Source organism: Semicossyphus pulcher, unplaced genomic scaffold (genome assembly GCF_022749685.1).
Source record: "Semicossyphus pulcher isolate SPU_LCO1_2020_fin unplaced genomic scaffold, fSemPul1.0.p SCAF_9, whole genome shotgun sequence".
Taxonomy (NCBI): Eukaryota; Metazoa; Chordata; class Actinopteri; order Labriformes; family Labridae; genus Semicossyphus; species Semicossyphus pulcher.
The window spans coordinates 29287500-29301826 of NW_027211770.1; the positions used below are offsets into that span (position 1 = coordinate 29287500).

The window sequence follows — 14327 nt, forward strand, 5'->3', positions numbered from 1 at the left end:
CACATAACGTCCCTCTATATGGGCTATAGTTTCTACAACAACGCCATTGGAAAACAAAGCTGCTGTGTATCGATGATACGCAGAATTTACTTTCCCGAGCCTCCTCTGAGCCGTCATGCCTCTCCTAAACCAGCTGTCCGTCAAAAGGTTCCTCCTAGTTAATCCAATTAGGCTAACGAGGCGGTGAAACGGAGACATCTCCACTTAACTGGAGCTCAGTCCAGAAGTGCACAGTGAGGATTTTGGCAGACTGACACCGCTGAGGTCTCCCACAGTGGCCTGCGTGAGCTCTGGTAGCTTGTGAGTGTGTATATTCCTGTTTGTGTGTTTGTTTACTGTTATTGTACACACTTATATGATTATTTATATGCTACTGATTAGCGATCGCGGGAACGTTGGGTCACTGTTGGTGTGAGTTCCACCAAATATTTTAAGATTTTTACTGGTGCACACATTTTCCCATGTTAGTTATGTTGAGTTAAACGCGCTTCTGTCACGCTGATCGCTCAGTGTAAGGTGGTTAATTTTGGCAGTTATTTTAGATGTAGTCTTTAGATGACAAAAACTATGAATGGTACGCATGTAAAGCCAGCAGCAGTGTTGGTTTTGACCATACAAACTTTTGATATGTTCATCACCTCTCCTCATTTTCTCCTGTGCTGTATTCGCTTCCACCCATCCAGCCAGGCAGCCAGCCAACATTTAAACAATCTGACTGAAGCAGGCAGCCGGTGCATTGCTTGTCTTTTGACAGATGAGACGCACAGTGGGGGAAAATATGGATTTTAAATGTCCGACAGCCCACCACAAACATTTTAGTCTCATTAATGAGAACAAAACATTTGCAGACTTTTTATTACTAACAATCCAGTCAGGGATCCCATTGGCGACAGTCTGAGACGATACAGCCTCTTGGGACACCGGTGAACGGGCCGGGCGTTAATCGACTTCCCAGATTGAGAAACCGTTTTCTTGTGATTGACTTGTTATTAACGGGTCTGACCTTAGCAGAAATTTCAACATCATGATGCAGATTTTTAAGAAGTAAGAATTCAAGCTTTGTCAGGTCCGTCCTCAAGAGGAGAAGAAAGCTTTTAAAATGCGCGTTTGTTGAACGGAGGTCGGATCGATCCGATGTATCCGAGGAAGTCGGGAGATCTCAATTAAATCTCACGTTAAATTTTAGATCTAGAGCAGATTGTTAGCTGTTAGCATGCAGATGTCTGTTTATAGAGATGAATAAGAACCTAAATCATCAGATGACGCTGATGGGAGCCGGGATGGCATTACGGCGGATTAAGATCCGCCTGCTTTCCTGCATACGCCGCAGCCTGCTGATACGTGATTGGTCAATATTACTCGGACTACAAGTGTAGTTCAAAGAGAACACTTGCCACATCCCTGCCTAGATTAGAGATTATTAAGAATCTGTCTTGAGCTCATCAACGTCTCGTCTTTGTCGTGGAAAAAAAGTCGAACATTTAGTCGTATTTTCATTAACAAAATTAACACTGGTGGTCTTAAAACACAACTGAATCTGTGTCTTCTTCTCATGTCGGCCTCAGTGTGAAATAAAACTGGTTTTACATTAGAGGAAGTTTTTAGTTTTGGCTAATGAGAATAGTTAAGTTAAATGTCATGGGTCAGTCTTTCAGAAATTTCCCTTAAATTTCCCAGCAGAGGAAAGTTCAGGGGATCTCGGAAGCTGTTTTCTTGTTCATGTTTTTCCACTGGAAGTCAATGAAGTCATTAGAATTTCCCTTCTTGTAATGGGAGTCTTACTGGTGTTTGACGGACAGGTGACTCACTCTCAGCTGTGTTGGTTTCCTTCTTTCTCGTTCCACCCAGACTCCACCTCTGTTGATCCATAATGGGCTGTTCAGGCTCCGAACCAATGCCAAACATGAAGCAATGGTAAAATCAACTTCTGAGATGGATGATGTCACAGAAATGACATCCGTGATCAGGGTCAGAGTTCACTGTTGCTGATGGTGTTTCAAGAACAAAGATTTTAAGTATCTTTGTAAAGGTGGAAACTGTGAATGACTTGTAAACTTCATGTTGCTATGCCAGGTGGAGCCAGTTCTTGGATAGTAACCACAGCACTGTTGCATGTAAGTCCAGGTTTCCGTTCACTCTCTGCCGTCTGTAGAATTTCCTCAACTCAGGATAAATTTGAATTAATTGATTCTGGACAACCATTGTTGATATTTGAACTGAACAGTCAGATGTTCCCCTCCCTTCACTGCTCCTTCAGAGGCTGTAATTTATGGATTGCCAGGGACATAACTCTAACAACTAACTTATGACAAGCAATTTGGTAGAATCAGAAGCTGCCAGAGGGTGAATAAGCCTTCACCGGGAAGCAGCTTTTATTGCTTTCATATTGCTACATTGGGCGAGGATGGAGAGGGGAGAGTAGCCGGCAGGGGTCAGAGTGCAGTGCATGAACCCGACCTGTTGTCGTTTGTTTGGCGCACTCCAAGACACGTGTTCATCCTGCACACATGATAACAAACCTGTAAACTGTTATGATCATGTCATGTGTACAGGTTTATCGCGGGGGGCTGGAGGCTATCTCAGCTGTCATTGGGCGAGAGTTGGGGAACACCCTGGACTGATCACCAGTCAATCACAGAGGCAGACTGCCTTTCACGCTCACATTCACACCTACGTACAATTTTAGATTCGCCAATGAACTTAACGAGCATGTCTTTGGACCGTGGGAGGAAGCCGGAGGGAACCCACGCATGCACAGGGAGAACGTGCCAACTGCACACAGAAAGGCCCACTACGTCTGAACCGGGATTCAAACCTTCTAACTGCGAGGCCACAGCGCTAACCACTGCACCACCGTGCAGCCCGGAGCAAGCAAATGTTTGACATTTTTGCTTGAAAAATCCCTGATTTGGTGTCGAGTCTGCAAACCAGAGTGAATGTCTGCATTGAACCGGCATAAGAGTCCTGCAGTGTGGGTTTCCTTCTGCACAAGGAGCCTCATGCTGTAATACAACCCGGCTGAAGCAGTGTGAGATCTGAGGCCACTGATAGCAGACAGATTGAAGATCTCTGAGTGTTTCCCCCTCAGTGACAGAGTGGAGAAGTAGTCCAGGAGCTTTCACCTCCTCTTTCTTTCTCTGACATCTTTTTTCTCTCCTATCCTTAATTTGTCGCTCAGAATTTTACTCTTTCTTCTCTCATCCATGAAGTGTCACTTCTCTCTGTCCCTCGTTACCGTCTCTCCTCCTCACCCCCTGTCACTCCCTGTGGTTGTGTGGCAGCCATTACTGTCCGTTTTCCAGTGTGTGCGAGTGTTTGTATTCATCAGACTGTTGCAGCAGCAGGAGTCTGAGGAGTGACGTGTGTGAACGGCTGACTAGTTTCCCCATGAGATTCACCTCAACAGTCTGACAACCTGTCGCTTAATGAGCGTGTTTCTGTCACTCTGCGAGCGAGACATAAAGCAAACGAAGGCGCGAACGATGTTTTAATGTGTGATTTAAAGCTAGACAGACACCTGATCTCCTGGTTATCATCAAGTATTAAGTGTGTAAAATGCATGTGTGGTTAAGTGGTAATGTGGTAATGCTTATATTTTATGCGTTTGTGTGGTTTTGGCGTAGCATCGCAGGCTGCTGGGTTGATGTTTTATACAGCAGCGGATTGTGGGACTGCTGGAGGGATTAGCCCCTGAACGACCCCGGCATCAAAGACACAGCTGAACGCTGCTGCGCCAGAAAACAACACCATCAATAGAATGAATCCTTCCACCTGTCAAACAGCTCGTGGATAAAGTGACAGCCTCACGCCTAATGATGACAACACATGCATCTGTATTCACTGGTTTTATTTGGTGGCAAATATATTTTATACATTCAGGAAATGTTGTCTTTGCATGCCAATCTTTATCGACTCTGTCCTGCTTCACATTCAAACACGCTTCGACTATATATTTCCTCTTTACCTGCAAGAAGAGCAGCCACTGGTAAAAGAAACTCTCGGCTCAAAGGCACTGTGTCAGTATGTGCTGAGAGAATAACCAAACCGATCTCCTGGTAACAAATCCTAATGTACAAAATGTGACCAAAATGCGGATAAATGTACGTCAGAAATTCCACAGGATCCGTCTCCGGCATGTTCTGTGTGTGCCGTGACCTCCGGAGTCGCCCGCGCCCACTCAAGTCAATGCTCGCAATTCCACAGCACGCGCTGCGGCCCATCTCCGGCGCATCCCAGAAGCGTCTCTCCGCTCTGCTCCGCTAAAGATACGCGCCGGGTCTATTTTGGACGGAGGCCGCTTCAAGCACGCATCAAGCTGAACAGAGCAGATCGTTCCAAACAGGAAGTCACACACGAAAACAGCATACAGCATCCGGTCACTTCAAAATAAAACACCATGTACGGACTGGTACAGACTCCCATTGTTTTTCCGTTTTCATAACAACAACACACTGAAATCTTGGAAAAAGAACACTTTTAATTAAGTAGTGTCCTCAGCCGTGGTAGAAGCACAAAAAATCACGGAATGATCTCCACATGAGCAGATAATCAACCTCGGCGGGGCAAACTGAAGTTTGTGTGTTTCTCTGTTCACGCTGATGTCATCGCGTGATTTAATCGTTCTTTGGTCAGACTCGTGAATGTGCAGACTGCGATTTAAAATGTAAACAGCAGAATAATGTAGGAATAATTAATCAACATCGTTGATTTTCTAAAGTTTTAAACCTCTGCAGATCGACACAGACGTGCTGGAGAATCTCTCAAAATGTTATGCCAGGAACGTGGTGCATCATGTCCCCGAAACTAAAAGGTCCGTCCTCGCATAAGAGCATGAAAAGGGACTACTTTTAAACTACTACTTTTTACTTGTAAATGTTCTTTGTCTATAAAGACAGATAAGTTATTTATTTAAATTGGATTGGGCAGCCCAAGTCACACTCAGCTGAGCCCTTTCAAAGGAAGTGCTCTTGTCTTTTTGGGGTTGGAACATCTGTTTAGCCCAATGCAACACCATATGTAAGTCTATATCAATGAAGCAGACTTGTTTGGGTTAAAAGAAAGGTAAATGTGTTATCATAAGATTTGGAGAGGTTTTGTTAAAGTAGTTCAGTCAGAAGTTCTGGTTTCCTGGTTTTTCTGCTGCAGCTTTTAAATGATGTTATTAGATTGTGGCTCGTTACCATCTGCGGGTGTGTACCTTTATTCTTGTTTGTTCCCAAATCAGACATCACGTCATGCAAGTCATAAAACTATTTAATGAATAATAAAGTCCTGGTTGTGTAAGCGGAGCCTCACTGAGCGTTTAGAGATGGACAGATTAAAATCCAGAGCTTATCTTGAGTTAGCAGAGATCCTCAGATACCCTCACATGTCACTCGGTGGAGCCTGTTTCTACAGAATCTCCTTACACGACCCTCAAGTGCAGTTATTTACCGTGTGTGATCAGGGTGGGAACTAAACCGTCAAACCCTCAGACGAGACTGTATGCTGGAATGTGAGCCTGATGTTATCATTTTGTTCTCTGCAGATTGATGTAGCTCTAAAGCAGGACCGTTTAGTAAAGCCTTATTAAACAGCAATTTCTTAATGACGTTCAAATTTTATGGATATAACTGTCCTTTTACAAGAGTCCACATAAAAGACTGAAAGATTTATTGGCTGAAAATAACCAAAAATATTAGTTAGTAGATTGGAAATGTTGGAAATTCACTCTCTGGGCTGCATAAAACAGAGACTGTACATGAGACGTAGCCTCCTGCTTTGAAATAAAAAGCCAGTGCAGAATTGTCTTAAACCTGCATTTTCTGAAAGTCCCAAAGTCTAAAAGTCTATGAGAAAAGTCTCAGGTCTCAAAAGGAGTTTTAAGTCCTCTTCAAAACAGCAATAAGTAAATTATGGTCCCATTGAGGGTCAAATAGATGATAAAGAAGGGCACACTTTTGGACCAGGCTACCTTGTGATTGAATATTTGCTACCATCAATGCGTATCCACCCTCTCATCCAAATATGGTCACCAATGACAAACTCAAGGCTTCAGAAAGGTTGTCCAAAACCATTGGTCGATGTCAAGGTCCACTTCTTATGTGTAGTCTATGATCTAAATGCATCCAAAGAATTGCAGGAAATCCCAAACCAAACCAGAAGCTAAGGATTTCTTAGATCTAACAAAAGTGATGCTCAAGCACCGACACCAACACTGTGTCTGTCTGGCATATATTTTCTGTGCAGGCTACATTTACCTCATGTTGCCAAAAGACTCAATTGTTGTTGGAAAAAGTCTAAAAGAGTCAAATAAATTGATTTATTGCAATCAATGTTTATACTGCAGTTTGTCCTTCATATCTGAGGGAGCCATTGTTAACAGAAGCCTAATATGGTGCTGCTGTCGGGGTTGGCAATGCAGTCGTGAAGTTCTTTCAGAGTAAAGTACACTCACTATGTTCATGACAGTGCTGGGAAATGTCATCCAATGTATCAGTCGAGCTCTTCACTGTGTTCTTTATTGGATTTTGGTTCAATGATCAAGGATATATTTATTCCCCCAAAAGGGCAATTTGCTGTTTGGCCAGAAGTGACCACATAACAACCAGGCAAACAATGGACAATAAATATAATACATTACAATCAATATAATACTTTACACGTTATTTAAAAGGCCAATGGCAGCAGCGACTAATTAGTCTATTGGTTATTAGGCTGAATTGCCTTTAGTTTTCACTTCATGCTTATGAGTGTCTGAGAGGAGCGTGTATTCTCCCATAACCAGTCAGCAGTGACTGATGGTGTACGATGGTCATAAAACTGTCTTCAGTCATTCTTCTTCTGGTGTTGATGTTCGGAAAAATCAAAAAGATTTATATTAATGGACGTTTAAAATCTTGGCTCATACAAATGGGGAAGTTAAATGACATGATCATCGTCAACAACCAATAGGAGCGTTCTCTCCAGCACCAAACAGGAAGCAGCCGACTGGGGAGACAGTAAACGCGACAGAGCCTCCTGGGAGGCTGAAGTAACTCGACACAGAGGAGCTGCTGTCACTGTGTCCAAACTGAATGTGACATGATGGATGGACGCTCGTTGCTCTCAGGACATGATGTTAACAAGGTGCCAGTTAAATCCAGTGAACCAGTGAGAGTGTGGTGTAGGTAGGAATACCTTTGTAGCTCATAATGCTAACCAGGCTAAAGTCACCACCTCAATCGCGTCACTTAACGCAAACCATAGCACACAAACGAGCAGCTAAGTGTACTTGTAGTCTTATAAAAGGTGATCCTGCAGGATCCCCAGTCTTTGCAAAATCTTCTTCATAAACAACATAATTTCAGCTCAGTCTTTATCAGTAGCTCATGATGAACAGACTCTTGCGTGTCATCTGTGCATATTTACAGCTTTCTTACGGTTGTCCAGACCCTGTTTAGTCTGTGTCTCCTCAAGATCATCACTTCCCCCCCTGCAGGGAAACCCCCAAAGTCTCCCAAATCCCTCCCTCTCAAACCCCAATAATCCATAATCCTGCAGCTCCGCAACATTCAAGTACATTAGTGAATTATTCCTTTAATCCAAAGGAGGGGAGCGTCCGTAAAGCAGCTTTCTGCATGACTCAACGAGCCGCCCTGGGATGAAGTAATCGACCGGGGGATAAGCATAGAGCCAATCATGTCTCGTTTTAATTTGTTTCACCCGGTCACTCGGGTTCAATACCAGACTCCTTGAGCCCCCTTTGTCCGTCTCTTAATGCTCAAAGACTCCAGCAGTGATGTCACCGTGTCGGTGGACCACTGGTGTGCAAGGCTGTAAGGTTTCTTTGGAAAGAGTGAACACAACCAGTTGGTGGTTGTATGTTTGTAGTTCAGATACAAACAACAGCAGATGTTGCATCCAAAGCCCAGTTTTCTAAGCTAATATTAGCTTTACATTTTTAGCTCCTGTGTTCTGATGTTAGGCCCATTTTTCTGGGCTGAATTATTTGTAACATTCAATTCGTACCATTAAAATAAATGTACACATCTTTACTTGTGGGAACTGACAAGAATAAGAGGGTACTGTTCTCCCCCCTCGGCCTCCAACCCGATTATTCTTACCCCTCAGTTGTTGATTTATTTCATCCTAATGTTTGCTGTATCTTGTGATGTCATTTGTTTAAGGTCAGGATTTTGTTCTACTGCAGGCTGCTGGATTGTAAATGTTTTGACAGTTAAAGCTGTGTGTAATGTCAGTTTTATTTGTCACTTGCATATTTTTAGATTCAGTGTGACTAACACTCTCCAGGGATATAATTATCACAGATGTCCTTAGCAAAAGAAGAATAATAAAAGAAAGGACGTCTTCATTTCTTCAGAACTTCCCTAAAAGGGGCTGTATGTAAGATTTTACATATATTCATCAATCAAATATCATTTTTTATTGCCAATGTGTGAAGGGACCTTGCCCATCTTCCTCCATTGCCTCTGTGGGCATTTTTTATGTAAAGCACAAAAAAGAGGATGTGACGTATGTGCACGTTCGCGAGTACCTCTGACGAGAGCTCCTTCTACGCCACTGCAGTCAACAGTGTGCAGCACGCTGTGAGATGGAGATGGATAATGCCAACAAACTACCAGCACCCACAACAACATAAACTACACACAGGAATAAAAAAAAGACACATACAGTGTCTCGCGTACAAGAAGGTTGACTGCAGTTCCCTCGCCGGCTGACCGTGTTGCTGGGAACGAGGATTTTCTTCCTTTAAAATTCCTTGTTTTCTACAACAACAATTAATACAGTGATAGTTGTTTGTGCATCTTTAGGTACACTTCAAACTGAAACAAAGAGATCAATACAAATTTAGGCTAAACTTTAGCTTCTAGCTTTAGCTAACTAACTCCATCACATCTTTGGTTCTTGTTTCTCAGCTGAGAAATCTTTGACTGAGGGATATTGGGGGCAACAGTTGTCTTGATTTTGTCCTAGAAGCGGCCCCCAGTTTGAGACTTTTAAAACCCCTAGTCCAGGCCAAACAGGAATTGCTTCTTCAAATATATATTAATCATCTACGGTGCCCCATTGAGGACATACAGAAGCTGCATTCGCAACAAACGCAATGTGGCCAAAAACACATTTCTCATGAGTTCTTGATTTTAGATGTTCGGTTTCATGAGGACAATCTCCCAGTCAGCATTTGATGTAATTAGTGCTTTAAATCAAACCAGCTGCTCTACAATTATAGACATCTCAGTAACAGGCCTGGCACACACAAGTTTCTACTGAGCTGATCGATACAAACTGTAGTCCGTATTTTGAGTGAGACCTTTGTCAGATTTTCTTTTCTTTCTCCATCTGAGAAATATGTTTTTTGGCTTTATTCAAGTTCGTAGCAGTTTACACCGATGTGGTCACGGGTGCTTGGTCTGTGAGGCTTGATGAAAGGTTAACAAGGATCACACCTTTGTAGTTTAAAAATGTATAAATAAAAGTAATAACTGAAGATCCAGGAGCTACGAGATGGATTACAAAGCTTTCGTTTTCCTTAGAAAGCTTTAGAACAAACTTGTACTAATAAATCTGTTTTCTTGTGTTTGTAGGAAACGTTGTCGGGACCAATGCCACTGAGCCGGACACTGCAGCCAATGTTACCTCGCTGCTTCACGAGGAGGAGGGGCCTATCAAGGTCAACGCGATTACCGCCTCTGCCAATCCTGACACGGTCAGCACTGTGACCCCGAGGGCGGGCCGGATCCCCCGTTCCGGTGAGGATGAGGACCAGAGCAGCGGCATGTTTGGCGAGTCGGTGGTTCCTGCAGTGGAGGAAGTGGGTGTGGCAGCCCCGCCTCAGCTCAGCCCTGATTCTGCTGAGACGGAGCACCTGCTGCCCAGCAGCCCACGTGAAACTGAAGTGATGGAGGGCGAGGAAGAGGAGGAGGAGGAGCGTCTGCCACACACCGACCCGCCTTGGATTCACGCCAAGGACACAGCCGTGTTCGACCTGGATCGTCTCTTCACCACCACCACTCCACCTGCCACCAACCCCTCTAACCCTGATGTCCTCCATGTGGACTTCTTCGACCAATCCTCTCGTGGGCGCAACCTCGACCTGGCCCCTCCCTCTCCTTCATCACTGGCCCATGAGCTGCAGGGAGGAGACCCCACTTCCTGGGCGATGCCAGACAACTACGACTACCTCACACCCTACGAAGACGGCGTGTCCCCCACCGCTGACGAGTACACCTACAGCACAACGACCGATGCCTACGAGACCGATGAAGACCTCCGGCTCTCTGCTGGGTCTCCGGGTCGCTCCAAGCCCCGAGCCCCAGGGTCTGACTCCTTCATCCCTGGAGCTGCACTTCCTGGTGCAGGGGCTCCGGTACCAAACATCCCTGTTGGGGCTCCTCCAGCGGCTGCACCAGTGGACGGGTCTGACGGGATGGGTGGATGTCGCGTGGGCTACCAGATGGTGAACGGAAGCTGCCGCTCGCCCTGCGACATGCTGCCCAACTACTGCTTCAACGGGGGACAGTGTTACCTGCTGGAGGGCATGGGAGTGTTCTGCAGGTATGGACCACCACAAACACATTCGCTCACTGACCAAAGCACAGACTATACCCTGCTCCAAAACAAGTCAATATAACTCAGTCATAGACGGAGGCCTCCAAGTTGCGTCGTCAAACCTGAACTCATAGATGTTAAATTATGTCTGTCAAATAAAGACAAAAAAACGGGTTACTCAACGTGATTTCAGAGCTCACCTCATAGTATCAAAATGACATGTCCTTAGTAAAGGTAAACGGGTCATTGCCATATGCACATCAACAGTTAGAGTGTTACTGCTAGATGCGCTAGCTAATTCTGCATAACTTTCATTGTGCAAGATTCACCAAAATGTAAAATAATGAGACCTGTAGCGCCAGACGCAGATATATAACGTGGTGCTGGAAGGAAGTATTTCTGTTGGTCCAGGGAAACGCCCTCTATCCCATCCATAAAACTCCACAGGATTTATCGATTTGCTTTGGGATTTTTTAAATCAAACGCTTCAAGATTAACTTCTGGGTATTCTTGGATGTAAAACAGAACCCTAAAAGCTCCTAAGCTTGTGTTAACCACACATCTGACCAAAAGCCCATTCAAAACATCCTCCGGCTCCAAAACAAGGGAACCGAAAGTGCACAAAGTGTTTCCAGGTTTTAGGGGCTTTTTTTTCAGCAGTTTCCAGTTCACACCACTTTTTTATAATAAGTATCCCAGTAACTAATTAGTTACTCTTACTCACCAAATTATTTTTAAGCTAACACATCCTGGACACCATAACTGACTGCATGACAACTGTAAATGAAAGGAGTAAAAAGCATTATTCAATAAGAAGCAGCAGAAGGGACAAATAATCTGCCATTCTGATTAAAAAGTTTCCATTTTAGAAAAACGCAGCAGTGCAGCTGTGTTCGGCTTCATCAGGATCAATCATATGCATGTATAATCAACAGAACTGCTGCATCCAGAGTGAGTTCTATGGAGCAATCAGACACCAGCATATAAAATAAAATGCTCTGTCACATGTTGTGCAAGTCTCCGAGAAACTCTAGATTTATAACGTTCTGCTCTCTTCGTCAGCAACATGTGGAACAGCTCAGTGCAGAACACAAACCAGCGTATTATTGTTGTTTTAACGAGAAAGTTTTATGAGGAAATGTCCCAACTTCTACCAGGCTGTGTGCTGAGATTCGCTTTTATTTTGAGAGATTTGGGTTTTCTTTTGTCACTCAGACTGGACACAAACACACGTTTCAGTACGAGCAACTACATGAGCACACAGTGAAACTGCAATGCAAAGTTTTGTATAAACTCCTGTACAAACACTGAACTGTATATTATTCTCATATTCCTCCCTCCTGCATATTGATAAAAACTCCGATTACTGCATGACCTACCTTCCAGGCATTAGGGTCGTGGTGGTGATGAATCTAGGTGGAGGTCAAAGGTCAAATGGATTTATGAAAATACGGTGTAAGCCACAGAGTAGTTCCAGCTCAATACGAGTCCTCTGCCAATGCATATGAAAGTAAACAATTGGAATGCATGTGTGGATCAAAACATCCTGATGTAAACGGAGAGCGATTTCACGTGACAAACATCATCAGGATTAGAGCGGCTGGGGGAAGGGTGTGTGTTGTTGGATAGCTTTTCCAATTTTTATACTATATTGTAATGCAACTAATGTTGTTCAATAGGTATATTACATGGAATACCAAAGGTTCAATACCAAACCTGCATTTATAATCTGTAGTAAGAATCTCTCACTCTCTGCGTCACGGAGAGTGATTAATTTCTTTACCCTGAAAACGTTTTCTCTCCCCGACCCTCCATTTCGGTTTCCTCTAATATGCTCTTAAAATGGTTTAAGCCACCTTTATACTGTTTAACACTGAAATGTTCAGTCACACTAGAAAGCTACACAATTAAATCCATCTGCTTCCTCAAAAAAATAGATGGTGCTTGATGACATAGGGACTACCTGCAGGGCTACTTGGGAAACTACTGTTGCTAGCAAAGGGCTATCCACATGCTACCAAGATCCCATATTCACAGAAATAAGGGGATGATGGACCTTTTTTCAATTAGGTCTTGAAGATATCAGGTCTTAAAGTCAGGAAAATTGTAGCCTGTTCTCCAGTTTTAAGGAGCGTAGGCTAACATTAGTTGGTTACAAGCTGTAGGTTAATATTTCAACATATTGACAGACACAGAGAACATCCAATAACATCTGTCTTGGTGAAACAACATTACAGAGAGCATAAAACCACTTGAAATGTCTCCTTCCTGTGTCATATTAAGAGGTTATTAAGCTAGTGAACAGAGGAGCATAGATAAGCTCCTGCTGGCAAGCTAACCGCTTTCATGCTAGCATGCTAAAACTAGCATGGCAGCTTAACCTTCTTGTCTTTTCTTTATACCGAGTTGTTTACTCACGCCTCGCATTTTGTTGTCATTTCATTCAAGAAAGACTTGAGCTCTCAAAGCTCTCAAAGCTAGCAAACAACCTGTTTGTTAGCCTAGTTGCTAAAGATAATAGTAATGCGTTTACAGATTACTGGTATCAACTACTATCTCATCACTGTCTGCAAAGCATACGTGTCTTATTTTGTTTAACATGCAGAAGTGGTAAAACATTTCATGATGTAAGTCAGCAATAAAATCCTCCAGTCTGGACGCAGTCAACGAAGTACATTAGCAGACTTGGCTGCAAAATGTCCCTTTAAAAGCTGCTTTACGAACTCCTCGTGGATGTTGTTCCATTTTACTGTGTAGACTTTCTTTAGTTACTCCTGCTGATAACTGGCTAAATGCAGATGAAGTACCTGTTTGATACTTCTATTAGCATAACAATGAGGTGGAGATGATAAATGTCAGACACATCATATCTAAACATCAGGTTGATGAGTACAAAGAAAAAGACTTCTTTCTACAGCCGCCATTTTGTTCTGATAGTCAACATCCGTACAGGAAGCAATCCATCATACGAAAGGCGTGAAGATCATTTTATACACACACAGCAGCCTTGGTTGAGGGAAAATGGCTGCACAAAAACAAAGCTTTAAGAAGTATTGTATCACTAAAAACATCTGGAATACAATGAATATCAGACACTGATGAGATCTAACAGTGTTTGATCTGAGGCTGATTTTTCTCGGCCTGTGTTTGTGCTATCAATCACATAAACACGGGCTTCACAGAATGGTTTTACATACATTTCCTCATAATCACGACATAAATTAGCCAGCCAATCAGTCAGAGGAGACTTCCAATTAGTGAGCAGCTGCATTGATTAAAATGCAAATGTATGCAGGTTTTGGGTTCGTCCTTCTGACTGGAGCTGATGGAGAAAATATCTGTCTGCCAGCAGCTGCACGTACAACTCAAATATAACGCACACATCTAAAATTAAACTAAATATTTGATAGGGTGAATCTCTCAGGAAACATCCAGACAGATTTATTTTCTCTGATTAAAAAAAAACAAGGCCAGCTTTCTAGTGCCCAGACCCCCCATCCATCATGACCTCCCTCACCTGAGGATTATATGCAGCAGACCGTGACCCTGGCTGACCTTTCACCTTTTTTATGTTGAAAGTCGTCAGTTGTATCATGATTTTAATCAAAACTGGAGGATATTGGGGCACCGGGTTCAGTAGGCAGAGCAGGCGCCCCATATACAGAGGCTATTAGAGCTCAACGCAGCGGTCACAGGCTTGACCCCTGTCCTTGGCCCTTCGCTGCATGTCATCCCCCTCTCTTTTCACCCAATGTGTCCCATCAAAACAGGCAAAAATTGGCCCAAAAAATCCATCC

General features: G+C 43.5%; 1 protein-coding gene across 10 annotated transcripts in view; it reads left to right on the forward strand.

Annotated features, from left to right (window-relative positions):
• cspg5a (chondroitin sulfate proteoglycan 5a) overlaps positions 1-14327 on the forward strand; it is a 64596-nt gene that overhangs the window by 13940 nt on the left and 36329 nt on the right. For all 10 annotated transcript variants that reach the window (XM_069655519.1, XM_069655521.1, XM_069655522.1 and 7 more), the window contains exon 2: positions 9567-10536. In XM_069655519.1, coding sequence (XP_069511620.1) covers positions 9567-10536 — 970 coding nt within the window. The remainder of the gene's footprint in view (positions 1-9566; positions 10537-14327) is intronic.